General features: G+C 54.0%; 3 protein-coding genes across 5 annotated transcripts; 1 reads left to right on the top strand and 2 right to left on the bottom strand.

Annotated features, from left to right (window-relative positions):
* The first annotated feature begins 1,929 nt into the window (after positions 1-1,929).
* Positions 1,930-14,057, top strand: NAALADL1 (N-acetylated alpha-linked acidic dipeptidase like 1). The gene is given in 19 exon segments (XM_059069212.2): positions 1,930-2,946; positions 3,033-3,205; positions 3,288-3,387; positions 3,753-3,897; positions 5,727-6,010; positions 6,112-6,216; positions 7,172-7,257; positions 7,402-7,521; positions 10,492-10,577; positions 10,635-10,698; positions 10,784-10,851; positions 11,100-11,191; positions 11,273-11,363; positions 12,351-12,432; positions 12,517-12,690; positions 12,767-12,854; positions 12,965-13,057; positions 13,373-13,533; positions 13,536-14,057. Coding segments are annotated over 19 exon segments (2,235 nt in total). The 5' UTR covers positions 1,930-2,746; the 3' UTR covers positions 13,559-14,057.
* Positions 14,058-14,062: 5 nt separating this feature from the next.
* Positions 14,063-17,000, bottom strand: SAC3D1 (SAC3 domain containing 1). 2 transcript variants are annotated; one of them, XM_067037551.1, is made up of 3 exons: positions 16,854-17,000; positions 16,087-16,667; positions 14,063-15,000 (listed from the first exon to the last, which is right to left on the bottom strand). In XM_067037551.1, the coding sequence occupies exons 2-3, from the start codon at positions 16,658-16,660 to the stop codon at positions 14,498-14,500; spliced, it is 1,077 nt and encodes a 358-aa protein (XP_066893652.1). In that variant the 5' UTR covers positions 16,661-16,667; positions 16,854-17,000; the 3' UTR covers positions 14,063-14,497. The 2 variants fall into 2 exon arrangements, with proteins under 2 accessions (XP_066893652.1, XP_058925218.1); XM_059069235.2 differs by having other exon boundaries at positions 16,087-16,991.
* A 378-nt stretch (positions 17,001-17,378) lies between these two features.
* SNX15 (sorting nexin 15) lies at positions 17,379-26,001 on the bottom strand. Of its 2 annotated transcripts, XM_059069237.2 has the most exons (8): positions 25,733-26,001; positions 23,434-23,469; positions 23,094-23,214; positions 21,445-21,560; positions 21,173-21,341; positions 20,712-20,855; positions 18,242-18,499; positions 17,379-17,947 (listed from the first exon to the last, which is right to left on the bottom strand). In XM_059069237.2, exons 1-8 carry the CDS (start codon positions 25,829-25,831, stop codon positions 17,841-17,843), a joined length of 1,050 nt encoding a protein of 349 aa, XP_058925220.1. In that variant the 5' UTR covers positions 25,832-26,001; the 3' UTR covers positions 17,379-17,840. The 2 variants fall into 2 exon arrangements, with proteins under 2 accessions (XP_058925220.1, XP_058925221.1); XM_059069238.2 differs by lacking the exon at positions 18,242-18,499 and having other exon boundaries at positions 25,733-25,990.
* Positions 26,002-27,603: the final 1,602 nt, after the last annotated feature.

Raw genomic sequence — 27,603 nt, 5'->3', positions numbered from 1 at the left:
CAATGGGCTGGCTGTCCTGGAGGGGTGGAAGAACTCTCCAAGTCTGAGTGATGGATGCAGCGAGGTGGGAAGATAAAAAGGAAATCAAATGCATTAGCCCCCTGAAGGGATTTCCATCAACACTCACAGTCCAAAATGTTCAGGGAGGGGCCATACGATCTTCCCAGCCAAGAAGGGGAAAAAAGATTGATTGAGTTATTGTCTGGTGCCTACAGCAGCATGGACATCAGCTGATTCTAACAGCCTGAGCTGGAGTTCTCCGGTGTCACCCACTCAGATGTCACATGCTCTTGTCCAGATGTCATGTCTGTGGCTTCACATGTTCCTTCCAAAAGAGGGTGGGGCAGGACCATGGAGCTGCTGCCTCATGGTGTCATCACCATGTCTGTTCCTCAACTTACTGATCAGCTGACCTGGGTGTCTGGCTGGCTGCCTGGTGGCGGCTGTCCTCCTGCGCCCTCATAAGGAATGTGTGCACTCCCCACACTGATGGCCTTCCGATAAGATTATACCCTGGGTGCTGAAAATCAGCTCTTCAAGGACTGTGGCTTTCTGGTGCACTTTCCTGAAGTCCCTGATCACACTATACCCTACCCCTAGTCCCGCCACGCTTACACGCTAACCCTCCCAACCAGCACAAGGGGACGTGGGTACGGAGGTGCAGGTGAATGGGGCTGTAAGCAGTAGGAAGGGGGCTGCTCTGAGAGGGTTCTGTGAAATCACACACACACACACACACACACACACACACGTGCACACACAAAGTCTACCATGCCCAGCTCCCCCAGATTTCCAGGCATCTTTGGGCCAATCAATGGGTTGCAGCCTGGGGACGTCCCTGGTGGTCCAGTGGTTAAGAATCCGCTTCCCAGTGCAGGGGATGCGGGTTCCATCCCTGGTTGGGGAACTAAGAGCCCATATTCTGAGGGGGAACTAAGCCCACACGCAGCAACTACTGAGCCCACGCACTCTGGAGCCCACACGCCACAACTAGAGAGCCCGCATGCCACAACTAGAGAGAAGCCTGCGTGCCGCAACTGGAGAAGCCCATGCGCCGCAACTAGGACCCAACGTAGCCAAATAAATAAATATTTAAACAACAAACAAACAAACAAAACCAATGGGTTGCAGCCTGGCTGGGCAGAATCCCAAGGCAGGATAGGCCACGGCAGGTGGAAGGAGTCACACTTGAGCCCCAGGGACCTTCCCAGCCCTGCCTGGCTGTCTATGAAGTCTGAAAGAGGCTTATACCGAGTACTTGGTGGCTCCCTCCCCTCGCAGCCCTTATACATGCCGGACCATCTGTAAGGATGGCCTGCCCCTTGCCTTCTCTGCATGCTGAATGCCTTCTCATCCTTGGAAGATTCCCCTCGAGTGTTCCCTTCTGGACAGAATTTGTCATTCTCTCCACTGGGAGCATGTTGGCCCTCCCTCTATAGGGGCGCTTACCACGTGGTTGAACCCAAAGCCTATCTGACTCCCCTGCTAGACTTGAGTTTCTGGGCACCTTGGCTTCCCCAGGGCCTGGCATGGATGTGGCACAGGGATGAATAAATGAAAGATGCTTGCAGGTATGAGTGAAGGAGTGAATAAATGAGTGGATGGATGAATGAATGGATGGATGGATTCCTGGTAGGGTCAGGGGATGGAGGTCAGCTTGTCAAGAAAGTGTGCTTCTCCGACTCTGTCCTCTAGAACAGTCTTCCTTTCTTTTTCTTTTTTTTTTTTTAATTTAATTTACTTTTTGGCTGCATTGTGTCTTTGTGGCTGCACGCAGGCTTTCTCTAGTTGCAGCGAGTGGTGGCTACTCTTCGTTGCGGTGCGCGGGCTTTTTCTAGTTGCGGTGGCTTCTCTTGTTGCGGAGCACGGGCTCTAGGCACACGGGCTTCAGTAGTGGGGGCTCGCAAGCTTAGTTGCTCTGCGGCAAGTGGCACCTTCCTGCACCAGGGCGCGAACCCGTGTCCCCTGCGTCGGCAGGTGGACTCTTAACCACTGCGCCACCAGGGAAGGCCCCAGTCTCCTTTTCTAAGAGTCCCACTTTCTCCCATAAACTGGGACCCCTGCAGGATAGTTACAGAGAATTCTTCCGAGTCCCTCTTCTTCCCTTAGCTCTAGGCGTAGCATTCTAAGGGGTCAGATGAGGCAGGAGTGGCTAAAATGTACTGAGTTCCTGCTATGGACCCAACACCACGCTAGACATTTTTACAGATGTGGCTTTGTTTAATGAAAACAGCACCACAGTTTTGTGAAATAGGTTCTATCATCCCATTTTACAGCTAAGAAAACAGGCTCAGAGAAGCTAAGTGAATTGCCTAAGGGCACACAACTTACTGTCTAGCAAAGGATGGGATTTGAACTCAAAACCCAGTCAAGTAGCCAGGGCTGGATGTGCTGGAGATGGAATGACACCAGGGAAACAGGCAGGAACGGCGGGCAGCAGGCCCCGCTCTGGAGACAGGAACTGAGTTCTAGTACTACCTTGGCCTCTCCTGTTGGGAGACCGTGGGTGAAACTTGGTCCCTCTCCAAGCCTCAGCGTCCACGTATGGATTTGATGCCCCTTGGAGGTCTCTTCCAAGTGAATGTTGCAGAAATCAAGCTGGATGTGAGGAGCTCCTGGCCCTTCCTGCAGGACACTCCCTTACTTTCCCTGCCAGCTAGTGGCCGGGCCACCTATTAGGTAATGGTTAACTGGACCTGACACCCCATCTCTAAGGAGCCACACCAGCTGGCCAAGACTCCGCAGGATGCGGTGCGTGAAGGTGCTTGAAGGGGTGCTGGGGGCCGCTGCCCTCTTGGGGCTGGGGATCATCCTGGGCCACTTTGCCATCCCCAAGGGGACTGACCTGCCAGCCCCCAGTGCCTCAGCCTCCCAGGACCTGGACCTGGAGATCCTTGAGGCTGTCATGGGACAGCTCGATGCCAACAGGATCCGGGAGAACCTTAGGTGAGAGGCCTGCCCACGTGCCCCTCCTGTTTGCCAGATGCCCCTCCCTGACCCTGGGCCTCACCCTCTCTATACCCACCCTGCAGAGAACTCTCCAGGGAGCCGCACCTGGCCACCAGCCCCTGGGGTGGGGCGCTGGTGCAGCTGCTACTGCGGCTCTGGCAGGACCCGGAGTCGGGCCTGGACTCAGCCGGGACCTCTGAGTACGAGGTGCTGCTGTCTTTCCCCAGCCAGGAGCAGCCCAACCGTGTGGATGTTGGTGAGGTCCTGCTCTGGCCTGGGGAGGCCTGTGGGCCGGGGGAGCTGCCGGGCCCAGCCCGGACACTGCCGTCTCTCCACAGTGGGTCCCGCTGGGGACATCCTCTTCTCCTCCCAATGAAATGAAGAGAACCTGACTGGGGAGCAGGGGGACCCCAATGTGGCCCCCCCGGAATCCCCCAGGTGGGCCTGGGACACCCCCTCCCCACTGCCATGGCCCAGCTCCCGCTGGCTCCTGGCCCAGCTGCTCCCATCCTGACCCAGGGGCAGTTGAAGGAAAGGGCCTCAACTGGGGCTCAGCCCCACCCAGAATTTACTTTGCTTCCACACTCCACTACAACTCCGTTTGCACATCACTTAGGCGTTCAACAAACACTGATGGGCCCTGCTCAAAGCCAGGCCTGATACAGGGTACCTGGACACAGAGCAAACCAGGTGTGACTTTGTCTTGGGGAGCTTATAAGCTCTAGGTGAGGTTAGGGGACAGAATCTAAATCCTTCATCCTGCCACTCATCCTTTCCCATTCTTTCCTGGGCCTGGCTCTAAGGGTCACCTTCTCTGGGGAACAGGGCCTCCTCGTCTATGCCAACCGGGGCTCAGAAGAAGACTTCATGGAGCTATACCATCAGGGCATCAAACTCCAAGATAGCATCGTCCTGACCCGCTACGGGGGTGTAGGGCGCAGGGCTAAGGTAAGCAGCAGCCCCCAGTGCAAGGGGCTGGGTGGGGAGGGGGGCTGGCGGTGGACAGGAGGGTGTGTGGGGGAGGGGATGGCGCAGGGCTGAGGGGTAGGCCAAGCCCTGGGCTCGGGGCAGGAGAGGGTGAAGGACTCCTTCCACCCACCAATGGCCTGCTTTGGCACTCTGCCCAGCCAGGCTAAAGCCCATGGATTGGCCCAAAGAACACTTAGGTGCTGTGTGACCTTGGATATGTCCCCGAACCTCCCTGAGCCTTGGGAAATAAAGGAATTGGGCAAATTTTTCAGCTTTGGTATTCTGGAAGTCTAAGTCCTCCTGTGAAGTAGTTCTTCTGAACATTCGACTTAAATCCCTCCTCCTCCACAACTTGCTTCTTTTCAACACAAAATTTTAACTGAGGGTTACATGTCTGTGTTTTCTTAAATGTTTACTTACTTATTTATTTTAAATATAAAAAGGTATAGATTGGGAGCAGGGACTAGGGAGTTAGTCCTTAGTGGGTCCAGAGTTTCAAATCTGCAAAATGAAGAGAGTTCTGGAGGTGAATGGAGGTGACGGTAGCACAATAATAGGAATATACTTAATGCCACTGAACTGTATGCTTTACAATGGTTAAGACAGTAAATTTCATGTTATGTGTACTTTATCACAATTTAAAAAGAAGTAAAATAAATAAATAAATAAATAAATAAAAGAAGTGCCCATGATAAGAGCTGGGGGTAAAAAAATGGAAAGAAAAGAGAAGAAAAGAAAGGGGAACAGGCGTGGTGGAATTATACAGATTATGAAACTTCGAGTTTAAAAAAAAAGTATAGGGTGAAAAAGTTTTCTGATAATGCCATCCTCCAAAAAGGTAGCTTGTTTGTTTGTTTATGGGATATGTATCCAGAGTTTCTTTGGAAAGAAGAACATATGAAGACATATTCTTACTTCCTTCTCCTTTTATATAAAAGTAGCATACAATACTGTTCTGAGCTTTGCTTTTTTCACCTTAATACATCCTGGAGATTGTTCTCAGTTGGTACATAAACTCTGTCCTTGATCTTTTTTTTTTTAATGTACTGTTTTTTTACTGTCCTAAAACATATGTAACATATGTTTTACCAGTTTACCAGGTTAGCCATTTTTAAAATGTACAATGCAATGGCATTAAGGATATTCACAGTATTGTGCAACCGTCATTACTATCCATTTCCAGAATGCTTTCATGGTTCCAGATGAAACTCTGTACCCATTAAACACTAACTCCCTCATTCTCCCTTTGCAGCCCCTGACCTCTATTTGACTTTCTGTCTCTATGAATTTGCCTCATCTAGGTACCTCACATAAGAGGAATCATGTGATATTTGTCCTTTTGTGTCTGGCTTATTTCACTTAGCATAATGTTTTCAAAGTTCATTGATGTATCAGAACTTCACTCCTTTTTAAGACTGAGTAATATTCCTTTGCACGTTATATACTAGGTTTTCCTTATCCATTCATCAGTGATGGACAGTTGGGTTGTTTCCACCTTTTGGCTACTATGAACAGTGCTTATATGAACATGGGTTTAGGAGCACATCCTCCTTCTTTTATACAGCTGCATAGTACTCCACTGTAGGGTACCTCAGTTTACTTAATGACCCCTTTGATGAGCCATTGCCTAGGCTCAACAGTCTTTTGCTGTCTCAAGCAGCACAATAAAAAATGACTTGTGTAAGTATCATCTTGCCAGTGGGAAGACAGATCTGTCCTGGTTTCCACAGTGAGGGAGGGAGGAAGAGGAACAAGATGTGCCCCCTTCTCGCCCCTCCCCTAAACACAGCCTCCTCTGCCTTCTGAAGGCTGTGAATACTGCCAAGTACGGGGTGGCTGGGGTGCTGGTGTACACGGACCCTGGAGATATCAACAACGGGAAAAGCTTGCCGAATGAGACCTTCCCGCACTCCTGGGGGCTTCCTCCCTCGGGGGTGGAGCGAGGCTCCTACTTTGAGTATTCTGGGGACCCACTGACTCCTTACCTTCCAGCCAACCCCTCCTCCTTCCGCCTGGACTCTGACAATACCTTCGGATTTCCCCCAATTCCCACTCAGCCCATTGGCTTCAAGGATGCAGAAGTCCTTCTCTGGTGAGCTTTTGCCCTGGGGTCTCCTTCCCACTCTCCAGTGGCCCCCAAACTTCAACCCCCGCACCCATATTTGCTCTGATAGGCCTCCCCCTCCTCCCTAGCAACCTGCAGGGAACCTCAGCCCCGGCTGCCTGGCAGGGAGCCCTGGGCTGTGACTACAACCTGGGGCCCGGCTTCCGTTCTGATGGTATCTTCCCAGCAGGCAGGTGAGATGGGGCCCCCTCCTCCCCCAACACTCCCCTCTCTTCCCTTGTTTTGCTTCCTTGACCCCGGTTTCCTCTCTGCTCTCTTCAAGGCCTGGCCTTTCCCTTTCTCCTGTCTCCCAACCCCTCCCTGATTCCAGAATATCTGTCTTGTCTTTGGCGAAGCCTGTGAAACAGCTGCATGCCTCACAAGGCCCTGTGGGGTCCCCCCGCCATCATCCTGGACCTCCATTCTCCAGCCGCCCCCTCTCTTGAACACACCCAGCTCCGTCCCACATCAGGGCCTCTGCACTTGCTGTTCCTGCTGATGGGAACATCCTTCCCCATGCTCTGTCATTCCCGGCCTGCACTAACCTCCCCACCTGCCACCAGGTGCCTTGTTCAGTGTCCTCCCAAGCCCCTTCACTACCTGCAGTTGTTCACTTCCTTGGGGTCTGCCTCCCTCGGGAGAGGGATGCCCAACGAGGGTGGGGTCCGTGTCTGTCTCAGTCATCGCCCAGAGCCTGGTACGCTGCTGGCATACACTAGGTATCCAATAAGTGAGTGAGTACAAAGGAGAATTGGAATTAGAAGAGCTGGGCTCGGGCTTCCCTGGTGGCGCAGTGGTTGAGAGTCCGCCTGCCGATGCAGGGGACACGGGTTCGTGCTCCGGTCCGGGAAGATCCCACGTGCCGCGGAGCGGCTGGGCCGGTGAGCCTGGGCCGGTGAGCCACGGCCGCTGAGCCTGCGCGTCCGGAGCCTGTGCTCCGCAACGGGAGAGGCCACAACAGTGAGAGGCCCGCGTACCACAAAAAAATAAATAAATAAAAATAAAAAAAAGAAGAGCTGGGCTCTAGCCTTGCTGTCTCTCCCGGTATTTCCGGGCAAGTGACCTTGCCAGGTCCCTTTCCTGCTCTGGGCCTCAGTTTCTCCTACGTTGGTGGAGGGGAAGACTCCTAACACCCCTACGCTCCCCCAGCCAGGTGAACGTGAGTGTCCACAACCGCCTGGAGCTGCGGAACTCCTCCAACGTCCGGGGGATCATCCGCGGGGCCGTGGAGCCTGGTGAGTGCCTCCTCACTGCTCCCTGCGCCCCCCGGGACCCGGCCCTGCTCTGAGCGCCCCTGACCACGTCCCCTCTGCCCAGCCTGGCTGCCCCGCCCGCCCTCGCTCCTCCTCTTGGCTGTCTGACTCTGCTCCTCCCGCCAGACCGCTATGTGCTGTATGGAAACCACCAGGACAGCTGGGTTCACGGGGCCGTGGACCCCAGCAGTGGCACTGCTGTCCTCCTGGAGCTCTCCCGCATCCTGGGGACTCTGCTGAAGAAGGGTGAGCGGATCCTGCTCCCCTGGTCCAGGGACTCTCTCCCCAGGAGGTCGCCTCCAGCCCAGTCCTCCCTGAGCTTTTGGGCGTCCTGTCCCCCCTCCTCTCTCTCATTCTCCAGTGCCCACCTGGGTGAAGCTTGAGGGCCCTGGGGGCAGACATGCATGGACACCAGCCCTGGCCTCGCTCGAGTAGCCCAGTGTGGTACCGGGAACTTGTGCAATACCTTCTGAGGGTTTCCTGGGCCCCTCCAATGAAGCGAGGCCAGATGTGGCCTCGAGCGAGGCAGTGGCCAGGCTCTGCCCTCAGGGAGTCTCAGCTCAGTTGAGGCAGGGGTGACGGACAATCGTCAACTCAACAAATACGTCCCCCATGGCTACTACGTGCCAGGCCAGTCCTAGGCACTGGACATGCCCCAGTGAGCACCAGAGTTCATGCTGTAATGACAACTGTGAAACGTGCTATAAGGAAAAATATCTACCAGGCTTTCCAGATGCAAGCCAGAGCTCAGGGAGGCGGCAGTTCTGGGAGCATTAGGGGTGGAGATCCAGGTGGAGGCACAGCATGTGGGAAGGGGCAGCTGGACCGGGTGGCAGAGCTGTATATTTCCTAAAAATAAGGACATTTTCTTTCGTAACCACAGTGCAATGCTCAGAATCAGGAAATTAACAAATTTGCCAATTTTTCTGAAAACTTTTGTTTTATTTGTTTCTAAACGGGCAAAGTACTTTATTTTATTTTACTTTTTTGGCTGCATTGGGTCTTCGTTGCTGCGCGCGGACTGTCTCTAGTTGCGGCAAGTGGGGGCTACTCTTTGTTGTGGTGCGCGGGCTTCTCATTGTGGTGGCTTCTCTTGTTGCGGAGCACAGGCTCTAGGCACACGGGCTTCAGTAGTTGTGGCACACGGGCTCAGTAGTTGTGGCTCGCGGGCTCTAGAGCGCAGGCTCAGTAGTCGTGGTGCACGGGCTTAGTTGCTCCGCAGTATGTGGGATCCTCCTGGACCAGGGCTCCAACCCATCAACCCATGTCCCCCGCATTGACAGGCGGATTCTATTTTTTTAAAAAAATAAATTTATTTTATTTATTTTTGGCTGCGTTGGGTCTTCGTTGCTGCGCGGGCTTTGTCTAGTTGAGGCGAGCAGGGGCTACTCTTTGTTGCGGTGCGCAGGCTTCTCATTAAAGTGGCTTCTCTTGTTGGGGAGCAAGGGCTCTAGGTGCACGGGCTTCAGTAATTGTGGCACGTGGGCTCAGTAGTTGTGGTTTGCGGGCTCTAGAGCGCAGGCTCAGTAGTTGTGTCACAGGGGCTTAGTTGCTCCTCGGCATGTGGGATCTTCCCGGAGCAAAGCTCGAACCCATGTCCCCTGCATTGGCAGGCGGGTTCTTAACCACTGCACCATCAGGGAAGCCCCTGTTCCAATAACTTTTAGAGCAAAAGAAATTTCTGGTCCAAGAACCAATCCAGGATCACACGTTGCACATGTAGTAGTTGCATGGGTCATTTGTAATAGTTTCTTAGCTGTTCTTTCTTTCATGATCCTGATATTTAATTTGCTGACTGTCCCTCAATTTGGGTTTGTCTGATTAGATTCATCTTATGCATTTTTGGCAGAAAAAAATGAGAATTTTTCATTGCAAGCATGTAATCATTTTATACTTTAAAAATTTTTTTCGGGCTTCCTTGGTGGCACAGTGGTTAAGAATCTGACTGCCAATGCAGGGGACACAGGTTGGAGCCCTGGTCCGGGAAGATCCCACGGGCCGCAGAGCAACTAAGCCCGTGCGCCACAACTACTGAACCTGCGCTCTAGAGCCCAAGAGCCACAACTACTGAAGCCCATGCACCTAGAGCCCGTGCTCTGCAACAAGAGAAGTCACTGCAATGAGAATCCTGCACACTGCAACGAAGAGTAGCCCCTGCTCACTGCAACTAGAGAAAGCCCGCACGCAGCAGTGAAGACCCAACACAGTCAAAAATAAATAATAAAATAATTTTAAAAAAATTTTATTTATTTGGCTGCACCGGGTCTTAGTTGTGGCACACAGTATCTTTTAGTTGCGGCATGCGGGATCTAGTTCCCTGACCAGGTATCGAACCCAGGCCCCCTGCATTGGGAGCGTGGAGTCTTAACCACTGGGCCACCAGGGAAGTCCCTATATTTAAAATTTTTTGGTTTAAAACAAAAAGATGAGGAATGATCAAAGGGGACTGAGTTGCTCCAGAGATGGGAGCACAGCCAGGAGCGCATAGTGCCGTGGAGGGGGAGGGGGAGTCTGAAGGCGGTGAGGGGGCTAGCAAGGAGCTCGGAGGCTTCCAGGAGGTGGCTGAGGCCTGTGGCAAGAGCAGCGAGGGCACAGAGACTGGAGATGGAAGCCAGGCTGCGGGAGGCTATGAGAAGCAATGTGGGGCATTGGTTAAGCCCCTGGACTCTGGAGCCAGGCCTTGGATTTGAACCCTGGCTCTGCTGCCTACCAGCTGTGTAATCCTGGCAAGTCATTAAACTTCTCTATGGCTCAGTTTCCTCAATGGAGACAGTCATAGTTTGTCCCTCACGACGTGTTGTAAGGATTGGCTCAATATGGATAACGCTCTAAGGAGAATGTGAATGTATCATCACCAAGTGAAGACGATTAGGGGAGAGTTTTGCATAGGATGCATGGAGGAGAGAGTTGGGGGACCTCTAATCAGCATAGCCAGAGAGAAGAGGGGGATAGGGCATTCTGGCAGAAGGGACCACCTGACGGAGGGAGATCGGTGTTGGCGACGATGTTGGGGGGTGTCACAGCAGAGGAGGGGTGCTGGTAAAAGGAGGATGGAGCCTCAGGGAAGGCTTGACCAGGGAGGTGCCAGGACCTACCTCCGGTCGCTTGTGCCCCGCCCGTTCCAGCCCTCCCTCCCCTCCACATCCCCAACCTTCCCCCTAAGCCACCCCAGGATCCGAGGGATCTTGCCCTCCCGCCCTTTATCCTCCTCCCCAGGCACCTGGCGTCCCCGAAGATCAATCGTGTTTGCGAGCTGGGGGGCAGAGGAGTTTGGGCTCATCGGCTCCACAGAGTTCACGGAGGTGAGCGATTTCCGGGGCAGGTCAGCGCGGGGCTGACGGGGTCCCATCCACCTGCAGGAGTTCTTCAGCAAGCTGCAGGAGCGCGCCGTAGCCTACATCAACGTGGACGTCTCGGTGTTTGGTATGAGGGGCGGCTGGGCTTACTCGGGGAGGAGGGAAACGAAAGGGCGGGGCCCGAATAGAGTCCTTCTCGGATCCCCTCACAGCCAATGCCACCCTGAGGGCGCAGGGGACGCCCCCGATCCAAAGCGTCATCTTCTCTGAAACCTAACAGGTGGAAATGGGAGGGGCTGGGAGCTGGGCTGGGAGGAGGACGGGCGGGGCGGGGCTACACGGGGTAGGCGGAGCTGGAGCTGGTACTTATTAGAAGAGCTGGGGGTGGGACTGAGGCTGCGGGGCGGGCCTTGTAGGACCCGCAGGACTGTGCGTGGGCTGGAAACTCGGGTGGGCAGAGCGGAGGACCAGCCTGGTCGTTGGGCCTGGGGAGGGGCCAGCCCCGAGACTAGATCCCCCTCCGCTCAGATCTCCGCACCATGCCACAGCAGTCTCAGTATCTATGACAAGTAGATCCGATATTACAACCGTAGCCGCCCGGTGTACGGCCTGGTCCCCAGGTGAGCCCAGGGCCGGGATGGGGATTCCGGGCTGGTGAGCTGGCCCAGCGCCCTGCAGCCTGACCATCTTCCTTCCCGCAGCCTGGGCACTCTGGGTGCGGGCAGCGACTACGCACCCTTCATTCACTTCCTGGGCATCTCCTCCATGGACATCGCATACACCTATGACCGGGTAAGCGGACACCCCTCCATCCCCCAGCCCGGTTCCTTGCTCCACCAGCCCCCTCCTCTCCTTCGGGCCGCTCCAGTGCAAACTGAATCCGGCTCCATCACTCGGTAGCTGTGCTACCTCAGCCAAGTTTCTTTACCTCTCTTGGGCATGTTCATCCTCATCTGTGTTATTTTATAAAATTTAAGATATAACTTGAGTATAAGATGCACTGTTATGATATGCACTATTCAGGAGGGAAAAAAAAAAGCACTGTCAATTAGTTGCAGGATGACACTGACTATGAGAAGCATCCTGATTCCAGAGATTTTAAAGTGTTTATCTCAGAATAGATTAAATAACAGTATAAACTAGAGGTGGTCTGAGGGTAAAATGAGATAAGGGATGCAGAGTGCCCAACCTGTCTCCTTGTTTGATGCTCCAAAAGGCCCTTTCTGGGCTTCCCTGGTGGCGCAGTGGTTGGGAGTCCGCCTGCCGATACAGGGGACACGGGTTCGTGCCCCGGTCCGGGAAGATCCCACATGCCGCCGAGAGGCTGGGCCTGTGAGCCATGGCTGCTGAGCCTGCGCATCCGGAGCCTGTGCTCCGCAACGGAAGAGGCCACAACAGTGAGAGGCCCGCGTACAGAAAAAAAAAAAAAAAAAAAAAAAAAATCCTCTTTACAAAAGGCCCTTTCTCCCCTCCATGGCTACACCACTCTTGAGTGGTGGAGTTGGGATTTGACTCCTCTTGTCTGACTGCAAACCCCAGGTTCTTCTCCTTCATGTGAAATGGGAAACTGGCACCTGACCCAGCTTTGCCACTTATTAGCTGTGTGATGTCAGGAAGGTTACTTAACCTCTCTGAGCCTGCTTCCACCTCTGTAAAGTAGGAATCCTAGAACCTTCCTCACGGATGTGGTGACAACTGAATTGAAATAATGTCTCTACATTGTACACTTCCTTCCACTTCCCATCCCAAGCTTGTCACCTCTGGGTCTTGTTCCCCCAGAGCAAGACCTCAGCCCGGATCTACCCTACCTACCACACGGCCTTTGACACCTTTGATTACGTGGACAAGTTTGTGGACCCTGGTGAGGACGAGGGCAAGGGGCATCCTGAGGCTGGAGGAGGATGGGCTGAAGACTGAGCCCTGGCCTTGTCGTGCTTCCTGCAAGGTTTCAGCAGCCATCAGGCCGTGGCCCAGACCGTGGGTGGTGTGCTTCTCCGGCTCAGTGACAGCCTCTTGCTGCCTCTTAACGTCAGTGACTACAGCGAGACCCTCCGCAGCTTCCTGCAGGCTGCCCAGCAGGACCTTTGAGGCCTGTTGGAGCAGCACAGCATCAGCCTGGGTACGGAGCCCCCCCCAGCATTGAGGCATGGGGAGCCAAGCACCCCCAGGGCTAAGCTGCTGGCTGTTCCCCACAGGACCTCTGGTGACTGCAGTGGAGAAGTTTGAGGAGGCAGCCACGGTGCTGGGCCAACACATATCAGCACTGCAGAAGGGCACCCCCGAGTGAGCAAGGGCTGCAAGCAGGTGTCCGGGAGGGCGGCATCCAGGGCAGGATGCAGGCTGGCAGCTGGGCTGCTGGCTGTAGGGTGACCAGAGGGCCCTGTCACCTCCAGCCCCCTGCAGGTGCGGATGCTCAGTGACCAGCTGATGCTCTTGGAACGGACTTTCCTGAATTTGCGAGCCTTCCCAGAGGAACTCTACTGCAGGTGAGCCTATCCTGAAGCTCTTGGGAGGTGCAGTGAGATGAGGCTGGGTAATGGGCACCCGCCGGAGGGACGAAAATGTCAGTTTTGCTGGCCTTTTAGAGCACAACCCAGTCCCTTGAGACAGCTGCAGAGTCAGGCTCAAAGGATGGGAGGCAAATCGGTGAAGGTCACCCTGGGACTAGAACCTACATCTCTTCCCACCACCAGTGGAGAGGGGCTTTTGTGCCTGGCTGTAGGCAGGAGCTGTTCCACGCTGAAGCTCCCCTCTCTCCTGGCCCCTGAATGGTCCTGATCCTCCCCCATTTCTCCTGTCAGCCATGTGCTCTGGGCACCCCGCACCGGCTCTGTAGCCACATCCCCTGGCCTGTCCAATGCCTGCTCCAAGGCCATGAACACAGGCCCCGGATCTGCAGCCTGGGCTGAGGTGCAGAGGCAGCTCAGCATCCTGGTGGTGGCCATGGAGGGCGCAGCAGCCACCTGAGGCCTGTGGCTGACCTTTGACCCTAGCCTTCATTCTTCAGCTCCCATCCCCACCCTTTATCCTAACTCTCTCCCACTCCAGTTTTCTTTGAGTGTGTCCCCGTCTCTCCTGATGCTAGGAAAGGGCATGACCACAGGACCCTCTCAAACTTCTGAGGCAACAGCTCAGGGCCCCACCAATGTGGACACTTGAAGGAAGTGGCAAGCCCCAGATGAAACTTTCCCTCTTCCTGGCTCTTGGTTGGCAGAGGGTGAACAGGAGATAGGGAAGGTGGGGATGGCAAAACCACCAACTGCTCTTGGTGGTGGGTGGGTGAGGATGGGATGCATAATGCCAACCTTAGATGTCAACTCAGAGACCACCAGAGCTACTCCTCAGTGACCAGCAGGGAAACTGAGGCCCAGGGTGGCTAGGGCATGGCCCAATTTGGGTTCCTCTCCCCCCACACCCCTAGCATGTCTCAACTCCTCCCTGCCCTCCCCAAATAAATTGGGCGTAGCTGTTGTCCCTGCAAGACAAGTTCCTTTCATTTATTTATTTTTAGACTTATTTTATTTATTTTATTTTTGGCCGCGTTGGGTCTTTGTTGCTGTGCGCACGCTTTCTCTAGCTGCGGTGAGCGGGGGCTACTCTCCGTTGCGGTGCGAGGGCTTCTCGTTGAGATGGCTTGTCTTGTTGTGGAGCACAGGCTCTAGGCACACGGGCTTCAGTAGTTGTGGCTCGCGGGCTCTAGAGCACAGGCTCAGTAGTTGTGGCGCACGGGCTTAGCTGCTCCACAGCATGTGGGATCTTCCCTGACCAGGGCTCGAACCCGTGTCCCCTGCGTTGGCAGGTGGATTCTTAACCACTGCGCCACCAGGGATGCCCAACTAGTTCCTTTTACTGTGTGGGAATCATTAAAAAAAAAACCTGAGCGCTTCAGCCCCAGTCCTGGGGCCTGGGAGACTGCACAGCCCTCCTCATGCCGCAGACTTGGGTCTGTCCACAGCCTCATCTTCCTCCTCTGCTGTGACCACCTCTTCCAGGGTGCGCCCTCCAAGCTTGTTCCCCACCAGTACTTGGCAGGTCCCGGCATGTGGCAGCCCCTCCTCAGTGTAGCGACCCCTCAGGAACACAACTCTCTCCTGTCCATCTAAGGGCAGTCCATGGGCCTGGCACAGGTCCCGTGCCTCCTTGGGCCCATCCAGGGCCAGCAGGTGGACCATGAAGCCTAGGGGCAAGGCCTGGCCTTTGGGGGTGCTCAGGGCACGAGCGAGGCGGGCCAGGGCTCGCCGGCGGGCACGGCCCACATGGCACTGCACGGCGCAGCTCTGCAGGTAGGGCAGGGTCCTGAGCAGGCGAAACAGGCGTGCAGTGTTGCCTTCGCGGAAGGCAGAGTCAACTGCCAGGGCAGTGCGCAGGGCTGGGCAGGAACGCAGGGCAGTGGGCAGCTGCAGAATCTCGTGAAGGGCCTCCACCGAGCCTGTGAGGGTGGGAAGCCCGAAGGAGGACGCTGATTCCTTCCTTCTGGAGCAGGCCCACCTTCCGCGCCATCCCCTTAGGTCTCTCCCTATCTCCCCTCCCATCTGCTCAGGTCTTCAGCCACACCACCTCCTCCTCGCCACCTCCTCCTCGAGGCCCTCCACAGAGCTCATCACCCTACCTCACTCCCCACCCCACCCCCACCTCCCAGTCTGGCCACGCCCCTCCCCCAGGCCAAGCCCCCCCTCCCCCTCCCTTGGCCCTTCCTAAGCCATATCAGTTTGTTGCCAGAGGTTCCAGAACCCCTTCAAACAGTCTGGGTCCTCATAATAAAGTGAGGCAGTGTCTACAGAGGAAGGAAACAGGCCAGATAATTTAATGACTTGCCTCAGACTGCCTTAGAGTTTGTATGTAGTAGAACTTGACCCAACCAAATCTGAGTTTTCTGACTTCCAACCCAGTCCTTTCCCCACTGCCCTAGCTGCCCCAAGATTTGGGAGTTGCTTCTGCCACATCTTCCTCTGTCCGCCTGGTGAGGCAATTATTTTTTCAAATTCTGCCTCTGCTCCCCTTCCAAGGAGAATCACGACACTGGAAATTTGGGTCACTTTTTGTAAACTGAGGCTTCTGACCCATTAGTGGGTTGTGAAGTCAACAGCATTTTATTACAATTAAATAGAATTTATTAAAATGCACCATCCATCCATAGAAAAGATCTAGTCTTGAACCTTCTGTTTCAGATACATTTGTTAGCATATGTGTTCTTGGCTGCTTTGTAATACTGACTGAACTGGAGGTTTAAAAAAAAAGCTTGAAAACCACTATCTAGGTCAACTGTCCCATTCTAACCCCATCCCCTCCACTTCTGTAACGAGAAAACTGAGACCCAAAGATGGGAAGAGACAGGCCAGAAGGTCCAAGTAGGGACTCGGTGCATCTTGTGCATTGGCTGAGACACACATTTAGGAGGCAAGGATGGAGAGGGAGCTACTGGTGAGGTTTTAAAGCTTCTCCTTCCTTTCCCGGCCTCCACTGTCCTCACGGAGGGCCGCCTGCCCCTTGTTCTATCGCGGGGACCCCGACTCACCTAGGTTATAGAGCAGAAAGAGGCCCTGGAAGGTGGCCTGGCGGGGGTGGGGCCCGGCGCCCAGCGCATAGCAGCGCCGCAGAGAACCAAAGCCCTCCTGCACCTGGGCCTGCAGCAACATCGGGTCCGCTGGCCCGTGCGCTGTGCTGGGTTCGAGCCGCGCCACCACTGCCAGCAGCACTGCCAGCGCCGCTTCCAGCACCAACGCCGCCTCAACGTCGCCCGCGCCCTGCAGGGCCAGGTCCAGCCGCACGGCGCGCAACCGGTCCGCCACGAAGCTGGCTACCTCTGCGCGGGACGCGTCGGTGCGCTCCACCACCTCGCTGGCTAGGTAGCGCACGGTGGCCAGCAGCACGGACGGCGGACGCAGCTGACTCGGTGGGGGCCGGATCTTCCCGGCGGCCGGCCGGCTGTACTCCTTCACTGCGCGCTGCGGGTCGGCTCGGGGCCTGTGACCGCGACACCCCGGCGCCACTTCGAAGCGGTGCAGGCGACGGTCCTTTTCGCGCTGGGCGCGCTCAGCGGCCGGACACATGTCCACGCACGTGCCCACGGGCAGCTCGTAGCCGGGCATGGGTGGGCTGGGGGGAAAGGATGAGCGCTCAGCATCCCGTGGATAGGTGCGGCCACTCGCCCCATCCTGCGGGAGAGCACGCCAAGGTCGGCGGAGGCTCAGGGGAGGCGGGGCGGGGCCGACCCCGACGGGCCCGCCTCCCTGCCCTGGTCTAAGCATCCCCGCAGTCCGTTTGGCACCGCCGTTCTCTCACCGAGTCCTGTCGCTTCCCACAGATCTTCGAGCAGGCCTCCCGAGATGCTCTGCGTTGTAGCTCAGAGTCAACCCTGTTCCTCACGCTCAGATCCAGCTAAAGCCCGCCCATCATGCACCTCTGCGGTCTGGGCCACTCCCATGATGCACCGGTTTGTAGTCCCTTCCTCAACCAATCGCTTTGTAGGAGAGGCGGGGCAGGAGTGGGGCCACGCCTTCCCAGGCTCCAGCCCTCTGAATCATCACGGTTTGGCTTTGAACCACGGGCCGAAAGGGCGTGCACCCGCTTTGGTTCTTCTTCATCTAATAAGCCGGCTCCAGGGGCCTTGCTGTCATTCTCTTCTGTTTCCCTGGAGACTCTTCTCCCTATTTTCAAGATCAGGGGTCAGCAAACTTTTTCTGCAAAGGGCCAGAACAGTAAATGTTCTGGGATTTACAGGTCGTAACCAGTCAGCTCTGCAACTATTCAACTCTGCTGGTGTAGTGAAAAAGCAACCATAGACAACACGTAAACAAACGAGCCTGGTTGTGTTCCAATAAACTTTTATTTTTTAGATACTTACATTTCATGTAATTTTCACCTGCCACAGAATATTATTCTTTTGAATTTTTTCAACTATTAAACAAAAGTAAAAACTCTTCTGGCTTGTGGGCCTTACAAAAAAAGGCAGTGGGCCATATTTGGCTGCAGGACATAGTCTGCAGACCCCGGTTCTAGATGGATAAACAAAGAGCCTAGGGACCAGAGCTGATGCTCACATATCAAGATAGAGACAGGCAGGATCAGACGTGTGAGTCCCTGATTCCAAGGTGGCAGGTGTGGTCAGGGAGCTGAGAATTCATTATTTGTCTCATTCTTGGTCCAGTTACACACAGAAATGGCCTCTGGAGTTACAAGACCAGGAGATCAGGACAGGCACCAGGGAGAGGAGAACAGGGTGGCTGGCAGTGCTGGAGCTAGAGTCCTGGGAAAGGGTCCTCTCCCGTCTCAGGGTGGGAGCTGGGATAGATGCAGGTGCAGGATTTCCTCTGCCCGCTTCAGGTACTCAGCCGCCTTCTTCTTCACACCCTCCCGGCGGGCAGGTGATGGGTCACCTGTGAAGACAGAATGGCTCAGCAGAGGTAGCTGGGTTCAGAACCCCTGGTCTAGCCCCTTACTGTTCAGAGCATCACCATGTGTCTTTCCCTGCTCCCTAGGAGGCAGATATATTCTCCCCATTTTACAAATAAAACTGAGGCCACAAGAGGTAAAGAAACAGCCCAAGGTTATACAATTGGTCAGTGAGGAGCAATTCTGATCCTTGACTTCCTTGTTTTTTTACTTTCCTCTCCCTTCACTGCACCATCCAGTACCCCAGGCCTGACCCTCCACCCTCCAGTCCCGCTCACCAGAAACTCCCTGAAGCAGGATGTGCACACCATCCCGGTAGCCCTGCAAAGCTGCAGGGTAGGCGCCTGCCTTCTCATCCCGTAGGGCCTGGGTGATGAGCTCTGTGGCTTCACTCAGATAGGCAGGGGCGGGCCCTCCTTCCTCGTCCTCTTCCTCCGCCTGCCCTCCTGGCTCCCAGGGTTCCTGGTCCAGTCTTTCAGATTCTGCCTCCAATGCTGCCAGCTCACCCATGTGGGTAGGACTGGGGCCTACACCTTCTGCAATCAGATATGGAGGACTCAAGCCAGACTGGACCTCCTATTCCCAGGGCCTGCTGCCCATCCCCAGACCTCTCTTGCCCACCAACCTGTCCTGGGTTCTTCAGTGCCTGAGCAATCCGAAAGCCACTTGTACATGGCACACTAGCCATGATCTATTTGACTGGTGGAGTTCGTGTACTTTGGTAAAAACAGCCTTACCTCCCTAATTCATTGTTTCCCTTTCCTTCTTTCCTTTTCTTTCTTTCTTTCCTCCTTTCTTTCTTTCTTTCTTTGGAGGTATAATTGATTTACAATATTATATAAGTTTCAGATGTACAATGTAGCCTAATTCTTTCTTTAGGTACACATTAACATTAGTTTGCAAGCTCTGGGTCACTGGTTCTACTTCCGTCCTGACTACGCTTGACCTATAAATCCAATAATTTCCTCCATAAAGTTTAACTGAAGGATGCTAGACCAACTATGCCAGGTCAAGGGTAGAAATGCTCCAAGCCTTGTAATCTTAGGATAATGGATCCAGAAAATCTCAAGGCTTTTTTAAGGTCTTACGATTTCAGTTGAGGCCCCCAAATGTGAAGACAGTGGGTGGTAGGTATTTGCACAGTCCAGAGAGAAGGGCTCTTATATCCTCTAGGACTGGCAAAGAGATGGTTAAAGATGCCCTCCATAGCTTACACAAAAGAAGGCTAGAGATCTGGTGAATCTTTGATGAAAGGGCCTTTGAAGGGAAGGGGCAGGACTAGGAACCACCACTGCACACCACCGGCCTGGAGAGGGAAGGGTGGGCCTCTCTCCAACCCTATCCAAGGGACCCCATGTGGAGACCAGGGGCCTCTTACAGGATGCGGAGGTGACATCTCACTTCCCAGTTGGACTACAGCCCTCCCTGTGTTGCTAATGGAGCAGAGGACGGAAGAGTTCTTGGGATGCCCTAGTACTTGAGTTCAAGAGCCTGGTGTATGTGCTAAAGAGAGAGAGACGAGTGCCGCCGGCTCCTCGCCTGGAGAATTCCGATGGTGAAAGGCTGGCTGGAGGTGCCCACAAAATGGGGCAAGGGTAGAAGGCAGCATCTGAGTGAAGTGCACTTCCAGGCCTGGTGTGGGCAAGGGTTTAGGACTTTGTCGGTGGGCCAAGGGAATGTCTTATGGGAGCTGCCTTTGAGGAGTCTTGACAGGCTCCTGCCCAAGCATCTGGGCACTGGGGACCCCAGGGGGCTTGGCTGGGGCAAGGCAGAGTATCTGGATGCCTGCCTACCTGTGGCCGGTTCATCAGCCATGGTGACACCACTCTTGCCTTTCCCCTCCAGTCCCTTCTTTCCCTTCCCCAGCCATGGGAGCGGGGCAGGGGGGGAAGAAGAACAAGAAGAGTAAAAGGACAGTCCTCACACCCTTGTCACCATGGCCAAGGGCAGTCAGGCCTGAGCCGGTGGGGACGTGGATGGGAGAAAAGTAGATGGGAGACTGAGGTCCTGATTTGGATCAGAGCCCAGAAAGCTAAGGGCCTGCCCAAGAGGTCACCAAGGGAAGCCAGCAAAATGGGCTTAAAAAGACTGCTGCAGAATCCAAAATGAAACCGCTTCATGATGATCCGGAAGTGCAATCAGCCACTTCAATACCCCAGTTGCAGTAACAGCATAAACTTGGAGAATTTTCAAACGGAAAGACCCTGTGTCTCAGAGCCTGGGATGGTCAAGTCCCTGATCTGACAAGGAGCTCAGCACCAGGGCCTCCATGGGGTGCCTTCCATCTCTGGTGCCCTCACATGTCAGTGGCTGCTCCAGGGGCCTCCTCTGCTGTCCTCTGAACCCAGACCTCCCCTCCCTTGACCAACAGGGCCTCTTGGCAGAAGATCTACAGCCAGACCCCAAGCTAGCCAGGAAACCCCACCTCGGGCTTCCAGCAAAGGAACTGAAACCCTCCCGGGGCACGGTGACACCCTGCTGGTCCCACAGCTTTCTCAGGGAGAAGATGCCATGGCAGGAAGTGGCTGCTCATTGTACAGGACCATCCAGCTCGCCAGCGCAGGCGAGGGGCGCTGCTTCTAATTCTCACCAAGGATGCCTTTCGCCCACAGGGGCCGCCTTTCTCAGATTTACACGGGCAAGGTGCAGGCCAGCCAGTGGCTGTGCCCGCCTCTGCCTCCCAGCCCCTAAGGACCTCCTGCCCAGCTCCCGCCCTCAGCCCACCCCTCACTTGTCCCAACTTGTTACCTTCCTTGGAGAAGGGGTCAAAGAGGGCAAGCTCAGCCTCAGTGAGGGGGCCTCGGCCGGGGGAACTGGACGCCTCCTCGATGCTCCCACACTCAAAGAGGAGATCCAGGGCCTCCTGGGCAGGGCTGGATGGCAGGGGGTCCACTGAGGAATAGATCATTGGGGACATTCATGCCTGCTTTTATTATTTCCCAGCTTTCCAAATGTAATTACCCTCTCACTGTATCCTTTCAGCAACCACAGGCATAGATAAGCCCATTCTTAGGGTTTGTGCCCATTTTACAGATTAAGAAGCTCAAACCCAGAGAAGGAAAATGACTTGTGCAGAGTTCCTCAGCAGGATTGTGCTAGAGGAGCTGGGAAACACCCCAGGCTTTTCACTGAGGAGGGAGTGGTCCCCACCCCCCAGGTACGCATGCTCTGGGCCCTCCAGCCCTGGCTCCTTCTCCCACCCCATGTACCTGGCACCTCCAACTCCTCGAGGCCCCTCCTCTCTGCAGGGAGCGGCTGGGGCAACCAGGGCTCATGAGGCTGCACCCGGGGTTCATCAGGGGGCGGTGTGGGGATCAGAGGGGGTGGCAGGATATGCACGTCTCTGGACATCTCGGAGGGCCGTGTCACCTCCCCACCCTTCAGGAGAGAAAGACCAGCCAGGGGGAGTCACAGGGTGCAGCCTGGTGGGCAGGTAAGCTTCCCAGGTGCGGGGGACCGGTGGAAGAGCAGGTACACATACCCGGAAGAACTCCTTGAGCTGGGGGCTGTTGTTGAGTGCGGGGATGTGCACAGTAAAGCGAAGCAAGTCCTCGGCCCCCTTTCGCCGCTCCTCGATCACCGAGCCTTCAAACCGGCCTGCACCCGCCAGGACAAGGGGCAGGGAGAGAACAGTGACCCACAAGGGCTGCTGGCCTCCAGGCCACTTTTCCTGGTTCTGAGGAGCCCACTGCCCCCCTCCCCATTCTCCTAGGAATCTTCCTTGGCTCCGCCTGGGGTGAGGGTCTTGCAAGGAGGGACCAATCTCCCCATTCATCCGTTTACCAGAAGTTTGTTGAGCACCTACTGTGTGCTAGGTTCAGAAGGTGAATGAGAGAGAAGCAAGGTCTCTGCCCTCATGCATATCACATCCTAGACAGGGGGAAGCAGGCAACCAACAGGAAATAAATAATTACAGGTGGTTTTGATGTATTAGGGAGGAAAGTAAGAGAGGGGAGGTGACTCACCCAAGGTCACACAGCAAGTAGCCCCATTTTTACAGTTTCACTGTTCTGGTCTAGGTATCATACAGAGTCATTTAACTCTGGGCTACTTATCACGCTGTCAGGGTGGGTAGCCTGCTGTGCTTTGCATTACCCGGCATAATCTGCCAGGAACGAGCTTTCACCTTGCTACAAAAGAACACCTCCTGTGAGTCTAGAGATACACGTAACAAGGAATATGAGCCTCACATATAATTTACAATTTTCTAGAAGCCACCTTTGTTCTTTTTTTTTGGCCGTGCTGCACCAGCTTGTGGGATCTTAGTTCCCCGAGCAGGGCTCGAACCCGGGACCACAGCAGTGAAAGTGCCAAGTCCTAACCACTGGACCTCCAGGGAATTCCCGAGAAGCCACATTTTACAAAAATAAAAAGAAACAGGTTAATTTTAATTATACACTCTATTTAACCCAGTATATCCAAAATATTCTCATTTGAACATGTAATCAATATGTAAATTATTGAAATCGTTTACATTCTTTTTTTTTTTTTTTTTTTGCGGTACGCGGGCCTCTCACTGTTGTGGCCTCTCCCATTGCGGAGCGCAGGCTCCGGACGCACAGGCTCAGCGGCAATGGCTCACGGGCCCAGCCGCTCCGCGGCACGTGGGATCTTCCCGGACGGGGGCACGAACCCGTGTCCCCTGCAGCAGCAGGCGGATTCTCAACCACTGCGCCACCAGGGAAGCCCCGTTTACATTCTTTTTTCAGTGTATTTGACCAGACAGCACATCTCAGTTCAGACTAGCCACATCTCTGGTGCTCCTCAACCACAGGTGGTCCGTGGCTGCTATTTCTGGACAAGCGCAGGTGTAGAGGAAACACTGGCTTGTGGCTTGGAGTTCAGGTTCTGCCACTTACAGGTCAAGCCCCTTCATCTCCCTGAGCCTCAGTTTCCTCATCTTGAAAATGGGGCTAATGAGAACAGGAATGTTAAAGGGCTCGACACACAATAAGGGCAGAGCAGTTTCCCCATCTGTCAAATGAGGCCATCTCTACGGGCCCTTCCAGCTGTCTGAAACACGTCTTTGCCAGGAGTTTCAGGGTCCCTCTATCCAGCCCTCACCAGCAGGGGTCCCCTTTGCTCAATGCCGTCTCCATCTTTGGCCTGAAAGCTGGGATCAAGACTCACCAAACACCTGGGCGCGGGGGAAGGCAGGGAACTCCTCCAGGCGGCGGAAGAGGTTGCGGTGGGTATAGGCCAGGTCTCCATGCAGCTTTCGAAAGTCGCTGTACCGCTTCCAGACCACCACCTAAGAGGGACACGTGACTTGACAGGGCTGAACAACGGGAGGAAGCGGCCTTCCCCACCCCCAGCCTGGCCCCACACTGTGTGTGCATTAGGGCACAGCACCCCCTCCTCCCAGGACCAGCGAGGAAGGGGGGCTGGTCTCCTGGCAGAGTTACCCCCGTCCCTTTACTGTTTCCAGATCTGGAATTGCGAAATGGTCCCTTCCTCCCAGGAGGCTCACCTCTTTGACATCCTCCGGGTCCCTCTTTGAGATGAACTGAGGAAGAAAGTTAAGAACCAGTGAGACCAGACATCGACATCGCAGACACCCCATCACCCTGTAAAATCGGAGCCACCTCCTAGCCACCTTCAGAGGGGCAGAGCGCTTTGGCCAGTGGTATCAAGGTGTCCTGGCTTTAAGGCTTTGAGTGTAACTTTTAGCAGTTTTTCTACCATGCACCTTAGTTTCTTCATCTGTCAAATTGTTACCGGTCCTTAGACTCTTTAATCAACAGAAATTGATGAGACCAGCTGAGAAATTCAGGCAAGGCTTCATTGGGACCTAAGGCTTTACTAGTTTGGTTTGGAAAACAAGTAACATGTACCCTTATCCGCTGTCTCCGAGGAGGGTTGACTGTTTCCTTAAATGGGGTGAGGGCAGGGGCGGGTCAGTGGGTTGGGCTGGAGGGGCGGCTTAGGTGGTCTGCCCACCCCCTTGGTGGGGCCGTGTGCAGGGGTCATGCGCAGTGCCCGGCTTCTGCTCCAGGCACCTCAGAAGCGGCAACTGGTTTGTGGTCTTTTTGTATCTTATTGTTCATAATTGCCTAGACTTTGCAGGCACGCAGTTATTTTTAGCCCCTTATAGTTTCTTTGTTTTCTGTTTGTCTAGATGCAAGTGCAACCACTCCACTAAAGGGTCCCAGGTCCCAGCCTGTCTCAAAATGGGAGGCTCCATCCCTAAAGGCCCTGCTAGAGGACTCCATTCTCAGCCCAACTTTTATCTCAGTTCCTTCAAAGGGCCAAGTCCCTGCATCTCCTTCTGAAACCAAAGAACCCCAAGTTCTCTAAGGAATGAGGTTCTGTCCCAGGAGCCACTTCTCCCCTTAAAGGAGAAAGCCTCTGTGTGTGAACACTCCCGGACACAGAAGAAACCCTCACTGGGGCTGTGACCCAAGAAGAGCAGACTGGTGTCTGAGGTGGAAAAAAAGACTCCATTTTCATTATGTTACATTCATAATAATTTTTTAAAAAATCCTACAGCTTGAAGTAACTTTGACAGTTTTCAAAACATCTGTTCATTATCCTAGACCCCAGGGAGGCAGACATGATTCACTTGCCCATTCAAAAGATGTGGAAGTAGAGGCTCAGAGAGGGGACATGACCTGTGGAGGGACTGCCAGCACTGAAACCCTGGACTTCGCTTTTCACAACAGACTTGCCTAAAATATTTTGGATAAAAGAAACTATATTTAAAAACCATTGAGGAGGACTTCCCTGGTGGCACAGTGGTTAAGAATCCGCCTGCCAATGCAGGGGACACGGGTTCGATCCCTGGCCCGGATAGATCCCACATGCCACGGAGCAACTAAGCCCGCGCCCCACAACTACTGAAGCCTGTGCACCGAGAGCGTGTGCTCTGCAACAAGAAAAGCCACCACAATGAGAAGCCCGCGCACTGCAACGAAGAGTAGCCCCCCCTCACCACAACTGGAGAAAGCCCACGCACAGCAACAAAGACGCAACGCAGCCAAAAATAAAAACAAACAAATAAATAACTTTCTAAATCACTTTGGAAGTCTCTACATTTTTGCTTCACTTTAATAGTCATTAATGCACCAGTTTAATATTTGCCTACTTCAAAATTGTAAAAGTACAAAAATTTTACAGTGAAAAATCTTCCCCAGGCAGTTCTTGTATATCATTCTACAGATATTCTGTTATACTGTTTGTTTTTAATTCTTTTCATGATTTCCTCCGTCTTTATATATGCTTATAACGTTGTTACTGCTTCATACATCAACTTCAGTCTTTATCTATTGACTTCCTGCTGTGTGAAGAGACTTACTCCTTAATTTTTTTTGACCTGTATGAATTTTTAGTCATACACAAGCATTATTTTTTTAAAATTAAAAGTAATTCAACTCCTTAAAGGGCTTTTATGTAAACATCAAGCAAACCAATAGATAAAACTTACTCCAAGAGATTGGAGAACTAACCAGTATTTGAGTTGAGCCAGAGTTTTCATGTTCACTTAAAAGAAATTCACAGCCTGACGGATAGATGCCACGCGTAGCGCGCGGTCACCCACACCTCGCTGTCTGGGAACTGCTGTCACGCCCTTTTAAAAAGGCAGCGCCCTCCTATGGCCCCGCCCCTTGATGGCTAAAGAAGTAAACTAAGGCCCTACCGGCACCTCCCCTTAAAGGGGAAATCCATTTCTGTCGTCTAAAATGGGAGCTTCCAGCTGCGTCTTGCCTTAACGTAAATCTCGGCCGCCCCTCTTGTTAAAAGGGCAAAGTCCCCCCTGGGCCCCACCTCACCTGCGCCGTCACTTTGTACTCTGTGTAGCCCTTTGGGTGGGTCCGGGGGTCGGAGACTGTGTAGTGCCGCAGGAAGTCGTCCTTCGCCTGGCGGGACATGGCAATCGAGCTGGAGCAGAGCTGACCGCCGGCCTCCGCCTCCTCCACGCCGCCCCCGCCCCTGCCCCTCCAGGTCAGTCTCCTCCGGCCACAGCCTCTCCCGGGCCTGCGCCCTTCGTCCTCGGGCCCAGGGAACTAGTCGCAAGTGACAGTGCAATTCTCGGCCAGGGCGCTTGGCCAAGGGAGCGTCTAAAAAGTCCTCGGTTGTTGGTAAAGCAGGAACTAAGTGATTTGAGAATAAGGATTGGGGAGGTTGGATCAACTCAGGTCTGCTTAGAGATAAGCCCACCCCATGCGATCGTAAACGCTCATCACATATCTCCAAATGACTTCTCCTTTGCTTCCCAATTCCCTTCTTTCATCCATCCACCCAACTTTTATTGTGTTCAGTACGTGCCAGACATTGCCAAGTTATTTCCCTGTCTCCTTCCCGAGGATTCACTAAATTCACGTTTTCTGGGAAGGTGGGGGGAGCAAAAAGAACTCCAGAGCACAATGGTGTCATGGGTTCTGAAGTCACATGTCTTACTAGCTGCAAGAGATTCCCTTAACTACTCGAGCCTCAGTTTGTCATCTCTAGAATGGGGATGTTTATAATAGAATCTACTGCAGTGGATATTTCTTTTTCCTTTGTTGCTCCATCCAGCGTTCGCCCCTGCCTCTTTCTGTTAGCACCATAGCACCAGATCTTTAGAGGTAGTTCGCTAGTATGTGCAGCCGTCCAGCCTTAGTCCAGAATCCAAAGGTGCCAGCCCCTTTCCTCGCCCCAGGTCCCAAGTGGGGGCGCAGGACTCCCTCCTGAAGCCTTGAATCTTGAGTGAGGGACAGAGGGCACAGTGCCTGGCAAGGGGACTAAGTTGTTCCTTGAGTACAGTGCTGGCTGCGGGTTTGGCTGCCCAGCCTTTGGAGCACTCTGTTTTCTAAGCCTGGATGTCCGACCTCCATCGAGATGCCATGAGTTCCCAGCATCCTTCCAAGAGAGGATTTTTCTGCTAAAGGCAGTAATCTGTGTCTGGGCAAACCATCCAGGACCCTGACTGATACCGCTGAAACCGAGTGGGGCCTGGGCACAGAGGCCTCCTTTTGTCCACCATTTCTTATAGGCAAGACTCCAGCCTCCATGACCTTCCCTGAATTCCAAAGGGCGGATCTGAACAGTTGCTAATCAAGGGAGGAGCAGCCAAGAGACCACCTGAGGCGAGATTAAAGGGACCAGAGAAGTTCATCAAGATTGAGATGACCACCTGAGATTAGCCTGCTCACGCCCTTATCTTGTCAGAGACCCCACCTTTGAACCACTGTTATAAAACCGTCCATCAAATCCTCTGGGGTCGGGGCACATAGTTTTTCGAGACAGAAGCCCGGTGTGTTCCCCTTTGCCTGGCAAAGCAATAAAGCTATGCTTTTCTACTTCACCCAAAACTCTGTCTCCGGGATTTGATTCGGCACCGGTGTACGGAGAGGCCGAGCTTTCGGTAACACCACCACCACCACCAGGTTTCGAAGCTTGAATGCAGCACCATGGGTGAAGCGCTCACGGCTACTCTTGTTACTGGAACTCAGATGAGTGGGCGCTGTAACTCCAGAAAGAAACACAAAGCAAACTTCCAAATCAGATTCCTGGGAGCTTGGAAAGAGGGGAGTACATCCAGGAGGTGTTTGGGATGGAATGGTGTCCCCTCCCACGGCCCACACCAGGGGTCCTCTGAAGACCCCTTTAGACATCCGCTCCTGGTCTTCAGAGTTTCTCTCAGCAGGGCTGCGGCTCCAGG

Source organism: Kogia breviceps, chromosome 7 (genome assembly GCF_026419965.1).
Source record: "Kogia breviceps isolate mKogBre1 chromosome 7, mKogBre1 haplotype 1, whole genome shotgun sequence".
Lineage (NCBI taxonomy): Eukaryota > Metazoa > Chordata > Mammalia > Artiodactyla > Physeteridae > Kogia > Kogia breviceps.
This window is presented reverse-complemented; position numbering and strand designations above follow the sequence as displayed.

What these genes read in the sequence shown, in the direction of transcription:
- SAC3D1 (XM_059069235.2), bottom strand. Translation starts at nt 16,819, where the DNA reads ATGCTTAGACCAGGGCAGGGAGGCGGGCCCGTCGGGGTCGGCCCCGCC. An exon ending in CTTTCTGCTCTATAACCTAG is followed by an intron (nt 15,001 to 16,086) that starts GTGAGTCGGGGT and finishes CCACCCTCACAG; the next exon opens with GCTCGGTGGAGGCCCTTCAC.
- SNX15 (XM_059069237.2), bottom strand. Translation starts at nt 25,831, where the DNA reads ATGTCCCGCCAGGCGAAGGACGACTTCCTGCGGCACTACACAGTCTCC. An exon ending in AGTACAAAGTGACGGCGCAG is followed by an intron (nt 23,470 to 25,732) that starts GTGAGGTGGGGC and finishes TTTCTTCCTCAG; the next exon opens with TTCATCTCAAAGAGGGACCC. An exon ending in AGCTCAAGGAGTTCTTCCGG is followed by an intron (nt 21,342 to 21,444) that starts GTATGTGTACCT and finishes TCTCTCCTGAAG; the next exon opens with GGTGGGGAGGTGACACGGCC.